The sequence below is a fragment of the Pan troglodytes genome, chromosome 1 (genome assembly GCF_028858775.2).
Source record: "Pan troglodytes isolate AG18354 chromosome 1, NHGRI_mPanTro3-v2.0_pri, whole genome shotgun sequence".
NCBI lineage: Eukaryota > Metazoa > Chordata > Mammalia > Primates > Hominidae > Pan > Pan troglodytes.
In genome coordinates, this window is record NC_072398.2 from 107892538 (window position 1) to 107916109 (window position 23572).

At 44.4% G+C, this 23572-nt stretch overlaps 3 protein-coding genes across 7 annotated transcripts in view; 2 read left to right on the forward strand and 1 right to left on the reverse strand.

Moving 5' to 3' along the window:
* ACP6 (acid phosphatase 6, lysophosphatidic) overlaps window positions 1-23572 on the reverse strand; it is a 71462-nt gene that overhangs the window by 9090 nt on the left and 38800 nt on the right. The window contains exons 10-11 of one of the 3 annotated variants that reach the window (XR_010158833.1): window positions 16906-17163; window positions 616-10311 (exon numbers count right to left, since the gene is read on the reverse strand). The exons of 1 other annotated variant lie outside the window; for it this stretch is intronic. Coding sequence is in view for 1 of the 2 variants with exons in the window: in XM_009427552.4 (XP_009425827.1) it covers window positions 20069-20131 (63 nt within the window). In the remaining variant the exon portion in view is untranslated. Of the gene's footprint in view, window positions 1-615; window positions 10312-16905; window positions 17164-18338; window positions 20132-23572 lie in introns of those variants that run through there. One more of the 3 variants, XM_009427552.4, reaches the window with a different exon arrangement.
* Window positions 629-835, forward strand: LOC129137541 (uncharacterized). The gene has a single exon (XM_055078628.1). The coding sequence runs from the start codon at window positions 629-631 to the stop codon at window positions 833-835; it is 207 nt and encodes a 68-aa protein (XP_054934603.1).
* Window positions 794-15262, forward strand: BCL9 (BCL9 transcription coactivator). 3 transcript variants are annotated; one of them, XM_016924361.4, is made up of 7 exons: window positions 794-928; window positions 1916-2232; window positions 3460-3649; window positions 4840-4939; window positions 7859-10100; window positions 11315-11575; window positions 12888-15262. In XM_016924361.4, the coding sequence occupies exons 1-7, from the start codon at window positions 876-878 to the stop codon at window positions 14003-14005; spliced, it is 4281 nt and encodes a 1426-aa protein (XP_016779850.1). In that variant the 5' UTR covers window positions 794-875; the 3' UTR covers window positions 14006-15262. The 3 variants fall into 3 exon arrangements, with proteins under 3 accessions (XP_016779850.1, XP_024210707.1, XP_024210709.1); XM_024354939.3 differs by having other exon boundaries at window positions 12924-15262; XM_024354941.3 differs by having other exon boundaries at window positions 1916-2010.

Consider the following 23572-nt stretch of genomic DNA (forward strand, 5'->3'; position numbering starts at 1 on the left):
TAATTTAATAGAAAGATCATGGAAATCAGGGGGCAGAACTGATTGTATTTGGTGTTGGTTCAATATTTGATTTCAGAAGTACCTCCTTTAAAGTCCCCCCACCCCCAAGGCCCTGAGAGTGTAAACATAGATTAATTTGCATCATGGTTTGAAATTGAGGGGGTTGTTTCATTTCAGTGCTGTTGTTTGCATCAGAACTGAAACACCAGATAGTTACTATGGATCTGCGGTACCTAGGGGTTTCAAAGCATTGTTTTGAAAAAAGAAAGACACAAGTTTTTGAGGGTTTTGTATTCAAAACTACAGAAATGTAAGGGAGAATACATAGCTAAAGAGAAAACTGCCTTTCTCACCTGCTCACCCTTGCCTGGTCCATGCTGCTTGCGGGGGAGGCTTGCATGCTTGGCAGGAAGTCCTAGTCACCCTCCAGCTGGTGTGGCCCCTGAGCCTTTGTCCACAATGGGAGCATCACCCTTTCCTTTCACCCTGATGGAAGTGGAGGCATGGTCTAGCTGCTTCGCTGAGTTGGCTAGTGCTTTCACCTTGATCCTGTTGTGAGGGTGTTTTATGTCTCTGTTTTTGCTCCCAACTTTTTTTGGGTGGCCTTTTCCTGTAGTATGCCCTGGAGATGCGAGATTTTCCTCTGGCAGCAGGAGGCACGCACCCAGAGAATGCTGGAGCTGCAAGGGGAAAGGACCCACTTCCACAGCAGAGAAAAACAAAGAGGAAAAAGGCATACAGGCAGCGAGCGCTAAGGGACGCACCCAGCAAGCAGTGGGCCAGTGCCACTGCCCCCAGCAGCTGTTTCTGCTGCAACCCGAGAGGAACTCGGTGAGCCTGTCCCGTTTGTGACTGCAAGCTCAGGATTTCAATCAATGCATTCCAGTAACCCTAAAGTGAGGAGCTCTCCATCAGGAAACACACAGAGGTAAGGGCTGGGGCCTCTTCCTGCAGCCCCTTGGGGATGCCATAGGCACACCATGAACACTCATTGGTGAAACAGTATGTTGAATTAGAAGTAAATGAAACCCAAATGGGAAAGGAAGAGAAAATAGACTAGTAAATAGTAATATAACAGTAAGCAGGATACAGTGTAATCAAAGCTTATGTTAGAGTTTTCCTTTGTTATTCTTTTGTCCATCATTCCCTGACCTCTCCACGCACCTCCCTGCCAAAGCACAAACGAAAGGACCATAGAGACCAACCAGTACAGTTTGCCCAAGTTGGCAAACAAGGAAACTGAGGCCTGGAATGGTGAGGAAGCCTAATGTCGTAGAACTAAAACGTTATTCCCCGGACTCCCACTATGCTACTTTTTCCTCGGTTTCACAGTAGTTAAATTGTTACTTTAAAAGAATTTTGTCCTCACTCCCTGAGGGCAGTGGTTGGTTTATCTGCTTTGGTGTAATACTGCTTGTTGGGAGGGATTAGTATCCTGGAGGATTTCCCTAACCTGACAGTCACCAGCTCGCGTGCTCTTTGGGACCAGCTTGCATTTTCCAACAGGGAAGTGAGGCTCTCCTACAGCTGTTCCTTGTCATCAGCCTGGGGGTGGGTAGTATTTTGATCTTAACGATGCCTGTTTGTTTACTCTGAGCTAGTCTTAGTGTAAGAGTCACCTCTCTATGTACATAGAAACCGTTGTCCTTTATTGACAGAAGCCCTGGAGATGGGTCCCCATGTGACTCTAGGGTTCCTGAAACCTGGCAGGCCACTCTGCTTGATCCTCCTCTCTGTTGATAGCTCTGAGATGGGATCGGGGTGGCGGGAGCAAGCAAATGGCTGAGGTGAATCATGGGGTGGTTATTTTAGTCCTAAGGGTCTCCTTGACCCCCAATAGAAACTGCCTCTCCCTAATTTGTGCTGACCAGCTGTATCTGGTGTCTGATCTTCCTTTGTTATTTGTTTCTTTTAGTAGCCCTAAGTCAAAGCAGGAGGTGATGGTCCGTCCCCCTACAGTGATGTCCCCATCTGGAAACCCCCAGCTGGATTCCAAATTCTCCAATCAGGGTAAACAGGGGGGCTCAGCCAGCCAATCCCAGCCATCCCCCTGTGACTCCAAGAGTGGGGGCCATACCCCTAAAGCACTCCCTGGCCCAGGTGGGAGCATGGGGCTGAAGAATGGGGCTGGAAATGGTGCCAAGGGCAAGGGGAAAAGGGAGCGAAGTATTTCCGCCGACTCCTTTGATCAGAGAGATCCTGGGACTCCAAACGATGACTCTGACATTAAAGGTATGTCTATAAGATCTTTGAGACTCAGAGGGAAGTAGGTGTTCCTGAGGGAAGGCCTCTGACATTCGACAGAGGCCAGAGAGCCTAATATCAGACAAGTGGGGAGAGTAGGTATCAGATTCATGAGTTCTCACAGTTTATGATGGAACTATTTCTTCTCATTTTGTTACTAACTGAAGAATTGTTTGGAACCTCCTAGTTGAGGAGTTCTTGCCCTTAAGGATGTAACGGTTTAGGGGTTATGGTAGGATGTTTCACAGGCCTATCCCTGTTCGTACACGTTTCTGGCCTCTATGCTGTTTGTACTTTAGTTTCAAGCCAGTCGCTCTAGTTTGTCTGTGCCAGTGGCCCCCACTGGGGCAGTTTTTCTGGTATCCCCTTCTCTTCTCCATCAGAGCAATCCTCCAAGGCTTGGGTCTTGTGTTCTCTAGTTGCCATTTTGCCAGACTTCAGACACAAGAGGAAGCCTTAATGGCCCTGGCAGTAGTCCAGATTTGTTACAGCTGATTTTAGTGTAGCAGGAATGAGTGGCTACCAGATGTGTAGAGATTTGGCAGGCACCAAAATGCAGTGAGCCAAGAAGGGTATGGGACCAACAGCTGTGGTTTTAGGCTTTTTCCTCCTAGTGTAAGACCAAAAGTCTTAACTGTAGGCCAGAACATGAAGTTAGTATTCAAGGAATGGAAGTATGATTTTCCAACCCAAATTAGAAATGGAAACTTGGGTGATTGTTTCTCCCCTCCTTCCTCCCCTCCTCCCTCAAGTATTTTGGCAGGCCTGCTATGAGTGCCAGCACTATGCTGGGGGGCCATGGTCAGCAAGATAGATACAGCTGTTGTCCTCAAAGATTTGAATGCACCTAGAAAGCTGATTATTAGACAGTTACAGTAAAATATGATAAATGCTGAAATAAGAGAAATTAGAGGGCTGTGAGATCCATCCCCAGTTAAGTCTAGGAGGTTTCAAAAAGGTTACCAGAAGAAGGGACATTTACACTAATATATGAAGGAGGTGTAATAGAGAGGTAAGGAAGCTGGGGAAGACTGCTTTATGGTTAGTCATTTGAGAGAGAAGAGTATTTGAAATTTTATAAGTAGAAGAGGTTTCCTCTTAGCAAGGTGGTACTTCCTTGAAATTCTCAAGGTGGGTTTGTGTTGTGATGCTATATATGCTGGCAGAAGAAAGGAAATTTTATTCTTTCTATGACGAGTCATTTTATTCTTTTAGAATGTAATTCTGCTGACCACATAAAGTCCCAGGATTCCCAGCACACACCACACTCGATGACCCCATCAAATGCTACAGCCCCCAGGTCTTCTACCCCCTCCCATGGCCAAACTACTGCCACAGAGCCCACACCTGCTCAGAAGACTCCAGCCAAAGTGGTGTACGTGTTTTCTACTGAGATGGCCAATAAGTAAGTTGATGGCTGTGTCTTGCTGTTGGGCAGGGCTTGTCTGGGGACCTAAGTTCTTATTCCCATTGCAGATTGATCTTTTATTATCACCTAAAGTTAACAGTACAGATAAAACATAAAACCTCCCCAACCCAAACTCCCCCAGAGGCAACCACTGATAATACATCCTTTGCTTCCCTTTCAGAAATTTTTCGTGCTTGTACAAATATACATATATATCTCTTTTTCTTTTTTTTTTTTTTTTTGAGATGGTGTCTGTCTCTGTCGCCTAGGCTGGAGTGCAGTGGCAGATCTCGGCTCACTGCAACCTCCACCTCCTGGGATCAAGCAATTCATCTGCCTCAGCCTCTTGATTAGCTGGGATTATAGGAACCCGTCACTACACCCAGCTAATTTTTTGTATTTTTTAGTAGAGATGGGGTTTCACCATGTTGGCGAGGCTGGTCTTGAACTCCTGGCCTCAGGTGATCTGCCTGCCTCAGCCTCCCAAAATGATGGGATTACAGGCATGAGCCACCACGCCTGGCCATATATACCTCTTTTAAACAGAAGAAATTGATTGCACAATACACACTTTTCTGCAACCTACCTATTATTATTTTCTAAACAGCACAAGTAACAAATGTCCATTCTAGAATAATTAGAAAGTATAACTAAAAATTAATATCTCTGGAATTCACAGAGATAACTACTGTAAACATTTTTATATATAAATTTTTAGTGGATGGATGCATCAATTTTTATTTATCAGAATTGTGATTATACCCTACATATATGGTTTTCTGACTTTTTTTCCACTTAAGATAAAAAGTGAATCTTAACAGCCTTAAACTATCACTAGGTATTGTACGATCTCATCTTCCCCCTTCTTGGGTTGGGATTTTGAACTCGGATTCTCTATAAAACACCTACCACGGCGGATTGGTTTCAGGAGAAAATCTTGGTTTTTGTCTTTTAATGCCTCTTTTGGGATTTGCTAATGGCTGTCTTTTAATTTTAGAAGTTTGATGATAAGTGGTAAATATAAATAATGAAACATGTTTGTCTTGATTTCTTCTTCAACATTTCTGGTGGTTCTTTCTATTCCTTCCTCTCCCTTACAAGTTTATTGTGTGGTTAAAGTGCTTTGGAATTACAGTTAGTGAAATAGAAACAAGTTCTAGTGTGTGCTGTCTCTTCCATCTTTGCAGAGCTGCAGAAGCTGTTTTGAAGGGCCAGGTTGAAACTATCGTCTCTTTCCACATCCAGAACATTTCTAACAACAAGACAGAGAGAAGCACAGCGCCTCTGGTATGTTGTTTCAGAAACTGAGTAATGGTTTAATGATTCTACAGTGACTGCAAAGGAAAGGAGGTGGTGAATTTAATTGATAGGAAGGTAGTCTTGATGGCATGAGTTGCGTTCTTGGCATTTAACCTAATTCTGGCATTGTGGGGCATTAGGCATATCATACTATACTAGCCTTTTCTACGAGAAAGCTGGTAGATTGATGAATTACTAGGGGGAAGAAGATGCAAACTAAAAGAGGAGCTATACAGATATCTTTGGATTTCCTTCATGTAATCGTCTCTGGGAAAATCTAAATTCAGACCCTGTGTACAGAGCAGGTTTTTAAAAAATAACACTCTTGAGCTAGTTGAATAACAAAGAAAGAACAGAAAAAAAGCAACAATTAAAACTTCTAGAGTACATGATGACAGTATCATAATCAGAGCCTCATCGACTTTCAGAGTGATTCATATTTATTTCAAAGTGATAAGACCATTGAATGCTTTTAATTCCTTGATATTTGTAAAATTGTAATAAATGTTAGTCTGTTTTCTATCTGGATCTTAAGCACCTGCTATAAACTCCATTAGAAAAAGCATACAGTGGCCGGGCGTGGTGGCTCATGCCTGTAATCCCAGCACTTCAGGAGGCCAAGGCAGGCGGATCACAAGGTCAGGAGATTGAGACCATCCTGGCTAACCCAGTGAAACCCCGACTCTACTAAAAATACAAAAAATTAGCCGGGCATGCTGGCGGGTGCCTGTAGTCCCAGCTACTTGGGAGGCTGAGGCAGGAGAATGGCCTGAACCTGGGAGGCGGAGCTTGCAGTGAGCCGAGATTGTGCTACTGCACTCCAGCCTGGGTGATAGAGTGAGACTCTGTCTCAAAAAAAAAAAAAAAAAAAAAAGGCATACAGTGGATGTTTTAATGCATGTAGTTTACCAAATTGAACCAAAAGATACTTCTTGTATCTGGCATCGTCAAGCCATTGCACCAAATGCTATGGGGGATACTAAGAAGTTCAAGACACAGTCCCTGCTTTCAGGGAGCATGAAATCTAATACTGGGATGAGTTTTAAACATGGGAAAAGTTAATTGACAATAAATGATCAAAGTGACAATTCAAGATAAAACAGGTGACATCTTTCCAATTTTGTGTATCAGAAAAGTCTCCATCTTTGTAGACATAAGCAGAGCTTAGGCCTTCCTAAACTTAGAAAAGGAATTTCACATTCCCCATGCATCTTGACTACTCAAGGGTAGAAGATGCATACAATTATATTTAAAATGCTTATTGTCCTGGAATGAATATGGTACAGTGTAACTGAAACCAACCTTTTATTGACTTAATGGCAGTTCTTAATACCTACACCTTAATACCTACACCTACACCTTCTCTGTTACTAAAATCAGGAAAGGAGTTAAGGAAGGAATTGAGAATAATCCATTGTTCCACATCTAAATGTTTTCTGCCGTCATGGTTTCGTTATATGAAATCAGTATCCACCCACAACAAACAAAACCTGACCAACAAAACCAAACTTAAAATGGCACTAGAAGGAAAATCAAGGTGACCTCTACACTCCAGTTAGGAGTGTGGATATGAAATATACTTTTAACTGTACAGAATCATACAAGATTCAGCTGATCTTACCCACACAACTCGATACCTATAGGCAGAAGTGCATGGATACCTCAAAATCCAACATTTATATATATATTCACAGAATATAAGTGCTCAAAGATATGTTTTCATGTGTGTACAACACAAATTGTTCATATGCAGAGATACACGTAATTATTTGTTTACATATTTGCACACAGGTAAACATTCCAGAGAGTAGGTGAGGAGGTAAGAGCCTGAAGGGTTTGGAAATACAGACTGGATTAAGCGAACAAGTAGGAGCAAATGAACACGAGAAAAGGGTCTGGAGAAAGGCCTTTGGTGAAAGGTCTCTGAGACAGGGTTTGTAGATCAAGCCCTTCTGTTCATCAGTGCCCTCTTACATTTCAGCAGTGCTCTTGGTTTAGACCCAGAACATACACATCTCTCTTCCAAACATTCAAGGTGTCCATGTCACCTATTGTAGGTGAGTGTGCTTCTACCCTGGACTTAGTATAGCAGTGGTACTTAATAAACAATAATAAGGCAATCATCCAGCATATTAAAAAAGGGCAGTCTACTGCCTGTTGGAAAGAACAGTTCAAGAGACACCATGAGCTAGATAGCCTCAGATTTCTCCACAGAAGCTTCCTGCCTGCAGATTATCTCACTACAGTTAATGTACAAATTCTTATCAAATGTGGAATCAGTGATCACCAACCAAAAACAGAAACCAGAGATGTCAGGCCTCCTGGAAACTCCAGGAGGGGAGTGCCTCAGTAGTCACCCTGCCAGAGGAGACGTTGAAATGGAGCAGCTGCTTCCTCGGCTGGTAGAATAGAGAGCTGCAAGTGACTTACGCTTTCTCTCTCAAGATGGCAACATCAGGCCTTTTGATTGACAATGAGAAGTCTACATACCCAGTTATACTTTCAGGGAAAAGAAAAAGGTGTTAGGTACAGCCTCCCACGTACCAAGAAACTAATCTCTCTCTGAATCAGAAACACATAGTAGACATGTGATATCAAACCTGTTCCTCAAAATAGATACTGAAATGTATTCACTTTGGCAGAGTGGCTCTCCCCTGGCATACTTTTAAAGTTATTGAAACCTAATCTTCAGCAAGGGAAAGAGGATACCATTTGACAGTAAGTTTAAAAAAAAAAAAAATCAAAATGTCTCCATGCCCAAAAGAGGGTTGTACGTGAGCAATTTCTACAGCCAGTGTCAGTTAGATTTATGTGCCTGGGGACAATTCCTTTATAACATATCTTTCTCTTTTAATTGCCCTTCTGTTCAGTTTACTAATGATTTTTAAACTATTTGTTTGTCTTCAGAACACACAGATATCTGCCCTTCGGAATGATCCGAAACCTCTCCCACAACAGCCCCCAGCTCCGGCCAACCAGGACCAGAATTCTTCCCAGAATACCAGACTGCAGCCAACTCCACCCATTCCGGCACCAGCACCCAAGCCTGCCGCACCCCCACGTCCCCTGGACCGGGAGAGTCCTGGGGTAGAAAACAAACTGATTCCTTCTGTAGGAAGTCCTGCCAGCTCCACTCCACTGCCCCCAGATGGTACTGGGCCCAACTCAACTCCCAACAATAGGGCAGTGACCCCTGTCTCCCAGGGGAGCAATAGCTCTTCAGCAGATCCCAAAGCCCCTCCGCCTCCACCAGTGTCCAGTGGCGAGCCCCCCACACTGGGAGAGAATCCCGATGGCCTATCTCAGGAGCAGCTGGAGCACCGGGAGCGCTCCTTACAAACTCTCAGAGATATCCAGCGCATGCTTTTTCCTGATGAGAAAGAATTCACAGGAGCACAAAGTGGGGGACCCCAGCAGAATCCTGGGGTATTAGATGGGCCTCAGAAAAAACCAGAAGGGCCAATACAGGCCATGATGGCCCAATCCCAAAGCCTAGGTAAGGGACCTGGGCCCCGGACAGACGTGGGAGCTCCATTTGGCCCTCAAGGACATAGAGATGTACCCTTTTCTCCAGATGAAATGGTTCCACCTTCTATGAACTCCCAGTCTGGGACCATAGGACCCGACCACCTTGACCATATGACTCCCGAGCAGATAGCGTGGCTGAAACTGCAGCAGGAGTTTTATGAAGAAAAGAGGAGGAAGCAGGAACAAGTGGTTGTCCAGCAGTGTTCCCTCCAGGACATGATGGTCCATCAGCACGGGCCTCGGGGAGTGGTCCGAGGACCCCCCCCTCCATACCAGATGACCCCTAGTGAAGGCTGGGCACCTGGGGGTACAGAGCCATTTTCTGATGGTATCAACATGCCACATTCTCTGCCCCCGAGGGGCATGGCTCCCCACCCCAACATGCCAGGGAGCCAGATGCGCCTCCCTGGATTTGCAGGCATGATAAACTCTGAAATGGAAGGGCCGAATGTCCCCAACCCTGCATCTAGACCAGGTCTTTCTGGAGTCAGTTGGCCAGATGATGTGCCAAAAATCCCAGATGGTCGAAATTTTCCTCCTGGCCAGGGCGTTTTCAGCGGTCCTGGCCGAGGGGAACGCTTCCCAAACCCCCAAGGATTGTCTGAAGAGATGTTTCAGCAGCAGCTGGCAGAGAAACAGCTGGGTCTTCCCCCAGGGATGGCCATGGAAGGCATCAGGCCCAGCATGGAGATGAACAGGATGATTCCAGGCTCCCAGCGCCACATGGAGCCTGGGAATAACCCCATTTTCCCTCGAATACCAGTTGAGGGCCCTCTGAGTCCTTCTAGGGGTGACTTTCCAAAAGGAATTCCCCCACAGATGGGCCCTGGTCGGGAACTTGAGTTTGGGATGGTTCCTAGTGGGATGAAGGGAGATGTCAATCTAAATGTCAACATGGGATCCAACTCTCAGATGATACCTCAGAAGATGAGAGAGGCTGGGGCGGGCCCTGAGGAGATGCTGAAATTACGCCCAGGTGGCTCAGACATACTGCCTGCTCAGCAGAAGATGGTGCCACTGCCATTTGGTGAGCACCCCCAGCAGGAGTATGGCATGGGCCCCAGACCATTCCTTCCCATGTCTCAGGGTCCAGGCAGCAACAGTGGCTTGCGGAATCTCAGAGAACCAATTGGGCCCGACCAGAGGACTAACAGCCGGCTCAGTCATATGCCACCACTACCTCTCAACCCTTCCAGTAACCCCACCAGCCTCAACACAGCTCCTCCAGTTCAGCGCGGCCTGGGGCGGAAGCCCTTGGATATATCTGTGGCAGGCAGCCAGGTGCATTCCCCAGGCATTAACCCTCTGAAGTCTCCCACGATGCACCAAGTCCAGTCACCAATGCTGGGCTCGCCCTCGGGGAACCTCAAGTCCCCCCAGACTCCATCGCAGCTGGCAGGCATGCTGGCGGGCCCAGCTGCTGCTGCTTCCATTAAGTCCCCCCCTGTTTTGGGGTCTGCTGCTGCTTCACCTGTCCACCTCAAGTCTCCATCACTTCCTGCCCCGTCACCGGGATGGACCTCTTCTCCAAAACCTCCCCTTCAGAGTCCTGGGATCCCTCCAAACCATAAAGCACCCCTCACCATGGCCTCCCCAGCCATGCTGGGAAATGTAGAGTCAGGTCAGTATGCTTGCATCCTCACAGTTGCACCTAGTAGCTGGAGACTGCTAGACCTGATAGTTACTTTAAGAAAACTGGTGTCTTGAGTACACAGACAGAGGAGGCAGTCTTTGTTGAAATGGCCATATTTGTGGCAAGGTGCATAATCAGTGCTTCCATGGGGTTATGCAGAAGTGTCCAATCTCAGCAAAAAATACGTATGTCAGAGAGACTGTTAAAAGGAAGAGGGGAAATGGGGAATATGTGTTGGGTTCACAGAATAATTTACATTCGCACAATGAACAAATGCAATAAAATGTCTTAACAGTGGATGAATGTGGCTTCTTTAAATACTGGACCCACTGCAAGGGGCTGCCCTTGAATCGAGATTCTGGGTATAATCCTAAGCAGAGAGAGGGGAAGCTGCTGTAAGACTTGTGTGGTTCTTGTAAATACCTGTTGACCACAGAAACAGTTACCAAAACCTTCTCCTTGATAGACCACTGTTTTCACAGATCAGCTACAATTTAGGAGGATTTTCTTCCTGGGAGAGATTCTTGCTGATGATGATGGTTTTGTGAGTGGGACTAGAGGTGGTCAGTGGAAGTAGTGCCAAGGTGTAAATACTAGGTTGGTGCTGTCTCCACCTGAGAAAGACTAGAATCAGAGCAAGATAGAAGATTTATCCTACCAGCCTAAAGTGCCTCTCTGTGGGGTAGCAGTTCACTGAAGCAGTACAGTGGAACAGCCCCCTCAGACCTTCTTGGTTCAAACATCTTGGTTGTGGAAATTAATCAAGAATGCGTGTAGGGTGATGTCGTTAGTACCTGGGATCATATCACTAGTCTGGCTTCATAGCATACTAATACCTGAGTCGAATTCTAAACTGTGATTGGCAAGGGAAAGAGATCCACTTATTTCACATTCTATTCAGTGAAATGGTTGTCTGTAAACCATATTTTCCCCAAGCTTGAACTAATATTTCTAACACATTCCTGGTGTGTTTGTCTTCACATCTGCTGATCGGTCATGTCACCTCCATATCACACCGCAGTCTCCCTCTGCACTCACACAGAGCTTGACTAGAAGATTGATGATTTGTGTCTGGGATCTAATAACACTGTCCTGTTCATCTGTCTCATTCCTGGCCTTGCTAGTTCATAATCATAGGGCCCAATACCCTTCAAAAGGAATCTAATTCCCTGCCCGTTTTGTTTTATTTTGCTTCCTTTTAGGTGGCCCCCCACCTCCTACAGCCAGCCAGCCTGCCTCTGTGAATATCCCTGGAAGTCTTCCCTCTAGTACACCTTATACCATGCCTCCAGAGCCAACCCTTTCCCAGAACCCACTCTCTATTATGATGTCTCGAATGTCCAAGTTTGCAATGCCCAGTTCCACCCCGTTATACCATGATGCTATCAAGACTGTGGCCAGCTCAGATGACGACTCCCCTCCAGCTCGTTCTCCCAACTTGCCATCAATGAATAATATGCCAGGTAAGAAATCAGAAAGGCAGGTTGTGGAGTGAGTGCTAGACCAAAGAGAAACCTCTTGAAGCGTTTTCTCAATGGCTATACACCTGAATAGGTGGAAGTTCAACAAGTAGAAAAAATCTTCCATCTAAGGTAGTTTCAGTGGAATGAAAGTGTCTTGACTAGAGGAAGATAATTTCTTATTAGCTTGATTCCTTATTTGTTTGTAAGAAAGCAGGTTTCTTTATAGTTCTGATGCTTCTGTGTACCTGGATGGTTTTGAGGGTTTGTTATTTTTGTTTTTCTCTTTGGGTCCTCATGTAGCAATATAGAGAGCAGTTTCTAACAGGCTGGTTGGAATGTCTTTAGTTCTCAAGTATTTTTTTCTGGAAGAACAGCCTCAAACCACAAGCAGCCACAGGATTTCAGACAGTGGAAAGCCCCTGTTTCCTAGACAAGCCTTTTTTTTTTTTTTAGGACTAGGGAGATAGTAAAATCCTTCCCTTCCCTACACATTTGGTACACCTTCATTCCTATACCCACCCCTCACCTCGACTCCTGCCACCTGACTAACAGAAAATGATCAGGATGGTGAAAGCAATCAGCAAAGAGACCATGACTTTTCAGCCATGAGTTTCTGGTTCCAGTTCTATTCTGATTGTTACAAATGCTCTTTATTTATCAGTAACTCTAATTAACTGGGTTAGTACATGTACCAGGAACAGCATAAGCCCCCTGCCACACTCGGTGGTAATTCCACAGAGACACCAAATACTTCAATGTCCCAGGGACTGTATTAGAATATGTTACTTTCCTTTTCTATTAAAAGTTATTTCTTGAACATTTCATGGAATCTCGAGTTTTAAATACTTTCTCTATAAGGCACTTATAAAATAATGCCAAATGCCAATTGAAAAATTACCTGTTTAGTTTCTTTGTTATGATTCCTGATCATTGGGATTGTAGTACTGATTTCTCCAAAAGGACCGTACTTGAGTCATTCAGGTAAATTGTTTTCTTCTGTATTAAATATCTCCAATGAGGAAGGCGAAACTCATTTGTGTGCTAATTTATAACTTTTCACACATGACAATTTCTCCCTTGCTATCTTCTACACACAGTTTAAGACTCAATAATATATTGTCCTGTAGAGCTCTTGGTTTGTATGTCCCCAGATGTATTATGATCTTATTGATGGCAGGGATTGTGTGTTGTATGTTTTCCCAGCATTATACTATGCACATTGGATGCACAATAGTTTTTTTGTTAATTTATTATAGTTTTTCTGAGTTGATTTTTGGTTAAGTTGATTCCTTTGATATCTTTATTTTTCTAGGAATGGGCATTAATACACAGAATCCTCGAATTTCAGGTCCAAACCCCGTGGTTCCGATGCCAACCCTCAGCCCAATGGGAATGACCCAGCCACTTTCTCACTCCAATCAGATGCCCTCTCCAAATGCCATGGGACCCAACATACCTCCTCATGGGGTCCCAATGGGGCCTGGCTTGATGTCACACAATCCTATCATGGGGCATGGGTCCCAGGAGCCACCGATGGTACCTCAAGGACGGATGGGCTTCCCCCAGGGCTTCCCTCCAGTACAGTCTCCCCCACAGCAGGTTCCATTCCCTCACAATGGCCCCAGTGGGGGGCAGGGCAGCTTCCCAGGAGGGATGGGTTTCCCAGGAGAAGGCCCCCTTGGCCGCCCCAGCAACCTGCCCCAAAGTTCAGCAGATGCAGCACTTTGCAAGCCTGGAGGCCCCGGGGGTCCTGACTCCTTCACTGTCCTGGGGAACAGCATGCCTTCGGTGTTTACAGACCCAGATCTGCAGGAGGTCATCCGACCTGGAGCCACCGGAATACCTGAGTTTGATCTATCCCGCATTATTCCATCTGAGAAGCCCAGCCAGACGCTGCAATATTTCCCTCGAGGGGAAGTTCCAGGCCGTAAACAGCCCCAGGGTCCTGGACCTGGGTTTTCACACATGCAGGGGATGATGGGCGAACAAGCCCCCAGAATGGGACTAGCATTACCTGGCATGGGAGGTCCAGGGCCAGTGGGAACTCCGGACATCCCTCTTGGTACAGCTCCATCCATGCCAGGCCACAACCCCATGAGACCACCAGCCTTTCTCCAACAAGGCATGATGGGACCTCACCATCGGATGATGTCACCAGCACAATCTACAATGCCCGGCCAGCCCACCCTGATGAGCAATCCAGCTGCTGCCGTGGGCATGATTCCTGGCAAGGATCGGGGGCCTGCCGGGCTCTACACCCACCCTGGGCCTGTGGGCTCTCCAGGCATGATGATGTCCATGCAGGGCATGATGGGACCCCAACAGAACATCATGATCCCCCCACAGATGAGGCCCCGGGGCATGGCTGCTGACGTGGGCATGGGTGGATTTAGCCAAGGACCTGGCAACCCAGGAAACATGATGTTTTAAGCTGCTAAGATTGGATGTGCCGATCCTTGTCAAGATGAGATTCCAGGTCCTGAGAGCTGCTTTGAGGGAGTTCCAGGAGTACTTACTATTGGTCATGCAATAGGAGAACAGAGACCCGAGGGCTGCTTTGGGGGAGGGGGGAACTCGAGAATGTATGGATTTACCTGAAAACAAATTATTCATTTAATCAACAGGTGTGTTTTTTTTAAGATTTATTTTTTAAAAATTATTTTTGTGGACTTGGGTATCCATGATGGCACCTACTTTTGGGAATCTGTAGCTGTGCTTTGAGAATTGCCATCGGTCATGTGTTGCACCGTTCTCTGTATGTTTACGTCCTTTGGACTGGCTTCTCCCAGGATTCTTTTCTGTTTTTGTTTTTTTGATTTGGGCTTTATTTTTTTCTGTGTACTGTACTATATTGTAAAAGGGATTTTAGCAGAGACTTTAGTCTTTGGGGCAAGAGGAGAACAGGAATGCTGGGCTGTTTACTTTAGGTGGAGAATCCATCTTCAGACCTTTGGACTATTTTCTTTCAACTGCAGTGTATAGAAAAACCAAACTACGACCTCAGAGCAGAGTATTAATGAAAAGCACAAAAAAAGGAACTAAGTTCAGCGAGGGGTGGGGGGAGGGGGGAGATTTTTCTTTTGAAAAATAATGACTCTTAGGACATTTGTTTTTCAGTTCAAGTGCTCTTCAGCACTGTCTTGTCTCCCAATATACCAACCCACTGGCACATTTTTCTCTTGTTTTCTCTCTCCGATTTTGCTCTGTCTCCTCAGTTAAGTGTTTCCTTCCTTTGTGCCCCCCGCTGGTGACCCTCTGCTTCCCTCTGTCTTTCCCTTTGGCAGCTGCAATACACAGTGTTATTTTGGGGAAATAAATCTAGCAAAGCCTCGCCTTCCATGCCGAGCGTCCTCTTGGCTCTGAGAGGGAAAGGTCTGTCCTTGGGATGCTCTCTGGTCTTTTTTTCCCCTAAGTCTTTCTCTTTCCCATCATACCCTTCCCTGCCCACCTTGTTTTCTGTTCTCCTTTTATTAGGAATTCCCAAGTGAATTTTATTAATGTGGGAGTGGAACAGATGCTAAAAGCTATCCAGGATTTTGTTTCTGTTTGTTATAAATTTTGTGGTTCCTTCCCTTTCCTCCCCCTCCCATGCGTAAGACGTTCTGTGTAACCTCCATTAAATTTGGTACAAAACCACTCGCCAGAGCTGTGGTGTCAGAAAAATAAAATATATTGTTTCTTACAAAATTGAACTGCCTTTTTTGTTCATTTGGATTCCTGATTGTTTAGTATTGGGCATGCCGGTTGCCATGTGACCCAGAAGCGTAGACTCTTTGTATTGGAGTTGATCAGTAAGGTGATGGTTAGGGAAACCAAATAAAAGTACCTTCTCAAAGCACATTCCATGCTGTTAGGGAATAACTACTCATGTAGGTTTATTCTGTACTGTTCCTATCTCAGTCATGAAATCCTAGTTATAAGCAGAAGAGCAACCCTGGTCCCATTGCTGAACTTTACCTTTAGGGCAATTAATGGTCTTTATTAGGAATGTTTGTGAGAGCCAGTTTAGTGGTATGAAGTAATTAAGAAGGCCAAAGGTTGTATGTTTAGTTATTTGAATAAGCTATGAGATGTCCCTTGGTCTTGTTAAGGTAGAATATTATTACTATACCTGCAAATTATGGGTTTCCACAGTCCGTGGGTTTCTGTGGTCCTTTCTGGCTCCCCACCTCCCCCCTACCCCATCACCTCTGCTAACACTGCTCAGTCTTTGTGCACGGTTCACTTCTCACCACACACATCTTCAGCAGATCAGTGTGTATCCTGCAAGGTATGTGTCTAATGGACTTGCTGTTGTGCTTCTGTGCAGTTAATTCTGTTCTGGTGTGTGTATTTCTTTGAGTTGTAGGTGTTTTTAGCTCAGTGAGTGGGCGTCTGTGTGTGTTCTTAGGTGAGAGAATCTAAGCGAGGAGCGGCAGGTGCAGAGTCATCTGCAGACAAACTTGTACAAATTGGGCTCTGCTGGTGTTTCACAGTCTGAGCTTTTCTCTCCGACAATTGTTTTGGAGAGCCATTTTCTCTTCCTTTTCAGCAGCCCTGTCTTCTCAGTAACACAAGTGCCCCAGACAACAAAAAATGTGGAGATGAACATTTGAGTACCTACTCTACCAGTCGCCTCCCTGCACTTTATCTTGCTGATTTTTAAGGGGCCCTGTGAAGTGAGTGGTAATGATCTCATTTGCAGATGAGAAAACTGAGCTCACAAGTTTAAGAATTCTGATTCAATCTGATGTATTCTGTTGGTGCTGGGTAGTGAAACTTTCATGTTGTAGAGAAATTAGGATAGTAAAATGAAGATTTTGTTTCACAAACTTAGCCATGTTTCTGGGTTCTCTGGCTTTAAAGTATATAGATGAGAACAGACTAACAGCCAAGCATGGGCAGCACAAGATGAGAACCTGAAGGAAGGGTCCCACCTGGCATTTGTCTACTGGTCTGGCTTCTTGGGTTGCTCCCCTCCTTGCTGTACCCAACAGTGTTGCAGTCACTAATGGTGTGTGGTCCTGTTGTTACTCTCACAGGCAGGGAGTCAAGGCATAAAAGGTACCCACATAGGAGAGCAGGTACTCACTTAGAGGGCTAGCAAGAGACCGGTGGGTCTGGCTGCTGTGGGCAGCTGGATGTGTGGCACTCCTCTCGCAGCCCCCTGCTGGAGAACTTGGGGCAGTGCAGATCAACTTCCCCACCTGAGTTTTTAAAATACCCCATCATACAACTTCATTCACTTTATCAGCACATGCCATTTCATCACGATAATGTCTGACAAGCCAAATTTAGGGTCTAAATACAACAATTTATCATTTACTAAGATTGTTATAAAATAAAATTACCTTTAGAGAGACTGGATGCTACTGCATGGAGAACTGATGCAAGATTTTTAAAAAATCAGTGGAAGAGTGATGAAAGGTGATGTTTCATATTAACATATTCCTGTGAAAGCCCAGCCAATCTTCTCTCTTTCCTCTCCTGAAGTTTGGGACTGAATGGAGAAAATGCAGTAGTGACTTGTTCACTTCAGGGGAAAGTGGTGGAGTGTGTGTGGCTCATAGCATTTGTTAAGGACTAACCAGAAGTATGTAGCATTTTCCCTGAAACAATGTAAAATAAAATAATTTACTTTAGAAACGATTCTGCACTTATACATGAAAACAGACATAATTATAGGGGTCTTATGAAGGAGGTGGCATGAGAAAATAAATTGAAAACAATTTTACATATTTAAAGCTACTCCTTAAAAAATGGATCCAACATTTCTCCCAGCCTCCCTGCGCTCTATACTTCTTGATATTATCATCACAACGCAACTGTGGTCATCTGTGCCACCTGTGCAGTTGGACAGGACTCCGGCTTGGTTTAATGCTCCACTGTCACTGTTTGGAGTTCTTAATTATTGAATAGGGGCTCCACATTTCCATTTCGCCCTGGGTCCCACAGATTGCTTAGCCAGGCTGTTGTAAACAGAAATCACAACAGCTCCACAGAGGTGCTGGGACCTCAGTCTCCCTATTTATTCTTTCTCCTTAACTAGTGGCCAGGAGCACCTCAGGCAGGGTACTTGCTGTGTTCCGCTTAAACTGTCTACACTTCAGTCATTTCCTTTTCCTTTTCTGAGTAATTTCAGGGTGTTGAAAGGAGACGGAAGTTGCATTTTAACCCGAGGACTCATTATTTAGCAAATATTTACAGAGCACCTACTGTGTATCAAGAACTGTGCAAAGGCTGGGATGTGGAAACAGGTGTGTAAACCAGTTATTGCGATGTAATATGATGATTGCTACAGTGAAGGTGTGGACAGGGTGCGATGGGCCAGAAAGGAAAATTCAATGAATCCTCAAAGGAAAGGTGATTTTTTGAACTGACTCTTAAAGGAGAGAGCATTCCTGGAGGATGGTGGTGAGCACTGAAGCAGAGGAAATGGGAACAGCAAGGGCTTGCTGATGGGATGGCCTCTTTAAGGGAGGAAGAGGTAAAGAATTAAGAAATAAGCCTAGGCCGGGCGCGGTGGCGCACGCCTGGAATCCCAGCACTTTGGGAGGCCGAGGCGGGCGGATCATGAGGTCAGGAGATCGAGACCATCCTGGCTAACATAGTGAAACCCCATCTCTACTAAAAATACAAAAAATTAGCCGGGCGTGGTGGCGGGCGCCTGTAGTCCCAGCTACTCGGGAGGCTGAGGCAGGAGAATGGTGTGAACCTGGGAGGCGGAGCTTGCAGTGAGCCGAGATTGCGCCACTGTACTCCAGCCTGGGTGACAGAGCAAGACTCCGTCTCAAAAAAAAAAGAAAAAGAAAAAGAAAAAAAAGAAAAGAAATAAGCCTAGAGAGAGAGTGGGTCACAGAGAGCCCAGTGTGGCCCACTAAAGAGTTTGAACTTCAAAGTTTTAAGCAAAGGATCAGGTGATCAGATTGTGGAAGATAGCCTGGGGGCGGGGTGAGAGAACCACAGGAAGATCACTTGCAAAAATTTGCTTATTCTACAAAATCCTCAGACTCATCTCTTTTGCTTGAAATAACATTAAATTGTATCATATTTCCCATGCTGTTTAGGCAACTTGAGCCTCACTGCCACTTTCTTTTCTCTAACTCAGACCTGTAATTTTTTTCAAAGTCACAAACCCTTACATTTAAGAAAAGTCATGGAATCCTAATTTGGTGGTAAGATTTTAATAACACATTTAAAGCAATAAGTATATAAAGCACAAAACCAGTGGGTGGCCAAACATTTCCTATTGGAGGGAGCTAAATCATAAAAATAATGTTAAAAGGAAGGTATGCTATAAGGATTGTAATAAAAGTTGTCTCTATTTAACATGGCTTCTTATTTGGGTTACTGTTAAACAGACACGAATCTATTTTCTGCCTATAGGTGACCCCGCTTCAGCTGTTAACTTTCTGTCTCAGTGCTTAATTGTGCTTGGTAATCAATACTGTCAGAGGAAGACGGTGAGTGTATGTATGACCACAGAAAGAGAAAATAAACAGAAGAACCAGAAATTATTTCCTCACACATAGTTAAAGCATGGGAAAATTCAGTTATTTCACCAAACACGAAAGAAACCAGATTTCTCTTGCAAAATACCTGCTTAGTGTCCACGAACAATTATGTGGGTACCCTGGGGTTCCAAAGAACAGGTTAAAGAGACCCAGCCCTAGGAAACTGCATGTCTTCACCGGGGCCAGCTGGGCGTGTTGCTGTGTGGCTCTGGGCGGCTGGGTTTCTCATACCTCAGCACCTGCACCTAGACCAGCAACTCCCTCTCATGAGGGGCTGACCCGCAGCTCTGTGCTAGCCACACTCTTCCATTCTCCAGAGGCTGGAGCCAGGGTCAAGGGCAGAAACAGCTTACAAATCTCAGTTATATCCAGTGTCCAATTAATTAGTGTTGAGGGTGAATTTAGTTTTCAATAATCTTTTTGTTTTCTACAGCCAAAGTTCTCTTTATTAAAGACCCCAGGAGCTCATGTTTGTTTCTCATCTTTACCAAGCTTCCAGGAGCTTTCATTTTCCTCACTTCCCACATAGAAGCTCAACAGCTACCCCATGAGCTGTTTTCCCTGGAGACTCCTGCCCGTCCCCATGAATCAATCTGTGATCTAAGGCCACGCTTTTGGCGGTGCTTTACGGGCTCTGGAGTACTGGCTTCTGGCTGCTCGGTTCTCAGCGTCAAATGAAGACAAGGGCTGCGTCTGGCACCTTGCTAGAAACTGAGTCATTGTTATTGGGTTCAGTCAAAATGTATTTGATTACAGGGGATGGTGGATTACTGTGATTTATTTTGTTCTCCAAACTGCAGAAGATCTCCTGGGCTTTGGTAAAATTCTCTAGGATAGCTGTGAGTAGTCGAGCTATTGAAAACTTTTATACACACATATACGCATACAGATTTACTTATACACATGTATATGTACCTTTAATATATGAAAGTATGTAAATAATTAAATGCCAGTTTTGAAATGTCAACACTGCAATGAAGAGTAGTTTGCTTTTTCCTTGTCAATGAGGCTGGAAAAGCCCTAGAATTTTCTTCATTCCTGTTATGCTTGGTACCTGCAAGTCCTTTAAAATAAAATCATCATTATTTAAAAGTGTGATAATACCAATGAGGAAATACAAGGATCACTTCCATACAAAGGAAGAACCAGGCCCAGGAGAGAAATTATCTGACAGGCACCTCAAACTTAACATGTCTTAAACTTAACCTCTGAATTTCTCTCACATCTTATCTCCATACCCCACTTCCCCATCACAGTAAATGACATTATATCCATCCCCTAGTTTTCATATCAGACACCTGGGACTCATTCCTAATTCTTTACTCCTCATGTAAAACCATCAGCAAATCCTTTCATGCCAATTTCCAAAACATATCTTAAATCCATGCACTTTTCTTCATCACTCTAGATGAAGTTACTATCTTTCACCTCATTTATTACGTGTTTGTTGTTTTTTAACCAGTATTTTCACTCTAGCTCTTCAGTCTATTCTCCACAATATAAACAAAGTAACCTTAAAAAGTATGAATTGGCTGGGCACTGTGGCTCACGCCTGTAATCCCTGCACTTTGGGAGGCCGAGGTGGGTGGGTCACAAGGTCAAGAGATCGAGACCATCCTGGCCAACATGGTGAAACCCCGTCTCTACTAAAAATACAAAAATTAGCGGGGCTTGGTGGCACGCACCGGCAGTCCCAGCTACTCAGGAGGCTAAGGCAGGAGAATCGCTTGAACCCAGGAGGCGGAGGCTGCAGTGAGCTGAGATCGTGCCACTGCACTCCAGCCTGGGCGACAGAGTGAGACTCTGTCTTAAAACAACAACAACAACAAAAAAAAAACCAGTATGAATCACACCACTTTCTTCCTTAAGACCCTTTCATGGCTTCCTTATGTAATTAGTATGAAACCCAAGATTTTTGGCAGGACTGCCAGGCCCCAGCGCCTCTCCAGTTTTGCTTCATGCCCTTCCCCCACCCACTGTGCTCCAGCCGAACCACGCTAATTTCAGTATCTCCAGCATGCCAAGGCCTTCTTGCCACAGGACCTTACCCACACCAGTTCTTTGGCCTGGCATACTTGACTCCAGGCTTTCCCAATGGCTGGCTTCTCCATGCCCCTCAGGTCTCAGCTTATTTGTCATCTCCTCAGAGAGGTCTTCTCTGAGTACCCTGTCAAATACCTACCTATGCCCAACACACACACACACACACACACACACACACACCATCATTTTATATCACAACTCTGTTTGTATCCTTCATAGCAATTATGTATTTTATCTTGCCCACTGTGTGAAGTCAGGAGCCAAATTTTTCTTGCTCATCACTTGTTCACCAGCATCTGGCATAGTGTCTGCACTCTATCAAAGATCAGTAAATAGCTGTTAAATAAATGAGAGGGAAGAAGGATCCATATGAGCTTGGGTGGCCAGGAAAGATTTCATGCTGGTTGTGGTACATGAGGTGGACCCTATAATGAGGCTGGGGGTGGAGGACACACAGAGAACAACACGAATGAGGAAATGGCAGTGGGAATGGACGGATAAAGAAAAGCAGGCCAGATGACAGTGAAGGGAACAGCTTAAACAAAATTGATCATGTGCACAATAGAATGTGAAACTGAAAAGGGAGGGAAGAATGAATAGCCCCAAAAGCCAAGAAAAGGAATTTCATCTTGATATGGGAAACAATTGGGACCCACTCTTTGGTCTTAATCAGAGGACTTACATGCTAAGTGTTTTATCAAGTGAGTGGCAGGGGCAAGCAGGATGGATTGAAGCAAGGACAGGCGGGAAGAGCTGACTGGAAGCACGCACCTATTCTGGGGTTGAGGAGGTGAGGCTCCTGGCGATTCAGTGGAGAGTAAAGGGTGAAGCAAAGACAGCTGTGAAGGAAGAACCCCTAAGACTTCATTGGATAATGGGGACAATCACTGGAGAAGAGGTAGGAATCAAACACGATGTGGTGATTTTGAGACTGAGAAGCTGAAAGAAAGGTAGAATCGTGGTGTTGGAAGGGGCCATCCTACTGCCCTAAGTATCCCTGACAGGTGGCCAGCACCTCCACTTGAGCCGTCCGATAATGGGAGCCCATTCTATTGAACATCATTAGCTCTAATATTTAGAAAATTCTGCTGCCTAATCAATCAGGCTTCTTTTAGTTTTTTGCCCATTCATCCCAATTCTGACTGTAGGAGTAAATACAGAATAAGAGCAGTCCTTCTTTCTCATCCCAGCCCTTCAGATAGTTGAAAACAGTTATTACTTCCCTCCTAATTTTCTTTTTCCCAAGCTAAATGCCCTGGTCCATCAATTAAGACCAAGGAGATCAGGTTTTGAGTTCCCTAACTGCCCTCATAGTTTTATCTTGTTTTATCACAGTTTACACATACCTTGAAAGAAGAAATAAAGTGTTTGGTGCCCCAGTACTATCTGATCAGCAGAGAGCACAGTGAGACTATTACTTTCTTTTATCTGAGCACAGTTTCACTAATAGGCAAAAGTTTCTTCTTTTTTTTTTTTTTAACTGCTATGGAGTTATATTGGAATTTTAGGAAATGAAAACCCCAAGATCTTTTTCATGTAAAAAAGTCATCACTCCTAATCCTGTGCATTATTTTGCTTATTTTTATCCTATATTCAGAATTCGTTATTCCTATTTAATTTCAATATTCATTCTGATCTGTTGTTCCACAGTCTGAAAGTCCTTAGAAACTTATTCTAACAATCTTTATATTGGTTCTAACTTTTCTATCAAAAGCAAAGCTGGTAATATTTTCATCAAAGTGATACAAGAACCCAGGATAAAAACCTGGAGCTCATAACTGAGGTGCTTTTTTCACCCATTTAAAAAAATTGTGGTAAAAAATACAGCAAAAAATTGACCATTTTAACCATTTTTAAGTATACATTAATGTGTTATGGCTTTAAGTACATTCACATTGTTGTGCAATCATAATCGCCATCCATCTCCACAACTTTTTCATCATGTAAAATTCTAACTTTGTACCCATTAAACAATAACCCCATTTCTCCCTCTGAAGTTTTTGAGGAATTGCCATACTGTTGTCCACAAGTGCCGCACCATTTTGCATTCCCACTAAGAATGTACAAGGGTTCCAATTTCTCTACATTCTTATCAACATTTATTATTTTTGTTTGTTTTCTCATTGTGGTTTTGGTTTGCATTTCTCTGATGAGTGACGTTGAGCATCTTTTCATGCGCTTACTGGCCATTTGTGTATCCTCCATGGAGAAATGTGTATTCAAGTCCTTGGCCCGTTTTTTGATGAGGATTTTTGGTGGTGGTTGTGTTGTAGGAGTTCTTTAAATCTTCTGGATATTAATTCCTCATCAGATAAATGATTTTCAAATATTTTCTCCCATTCCATGGGGTGCCTTTTCACTCTGTTGATTGTGTCCTTTGATGCCTAAAAGTTTTTTTTTTAATTTTGATAAAATCCAACTTATCTATATTTTCTTTCCTTGCCTGGGCTTTTGGTATCAT

What these genes read in the sequence shown, in the direction of transcription:
- LOC129137541 (XM_055078628.1), top strand. Translation starts at nt 629, where the DNA reads ATGCGAGATTTTCCTCTGGCAGCAGGAGGCACGCACCCAGAGAATGCT.
- BCL9 (XM_016924361.4), top strand. Translation starts at nt 876, where the DNA reads ATGCATTCCAGTAACCCTAAAGTGAGGAGCTCTCCATCAGGAAACACA. An exon ending in AGAGAAGCACAGCGCCTCTG is followed by an intron (nt 4,940 to 7,858) that starts GTATGTTGTTTC and finishes GTTTGTCTTCAG; the next exon opens with AACACACAGATATCTGCCCT. An exon ending in GCTGGGAAATGTAGAGTCAG is followed by an intron (nt 10,101 to 11,314) that starts GTCAGTATGCTT and finishes GCTTCCTTTTAG; the next exon opens with GTGGCCCCCCACCTCCTACA.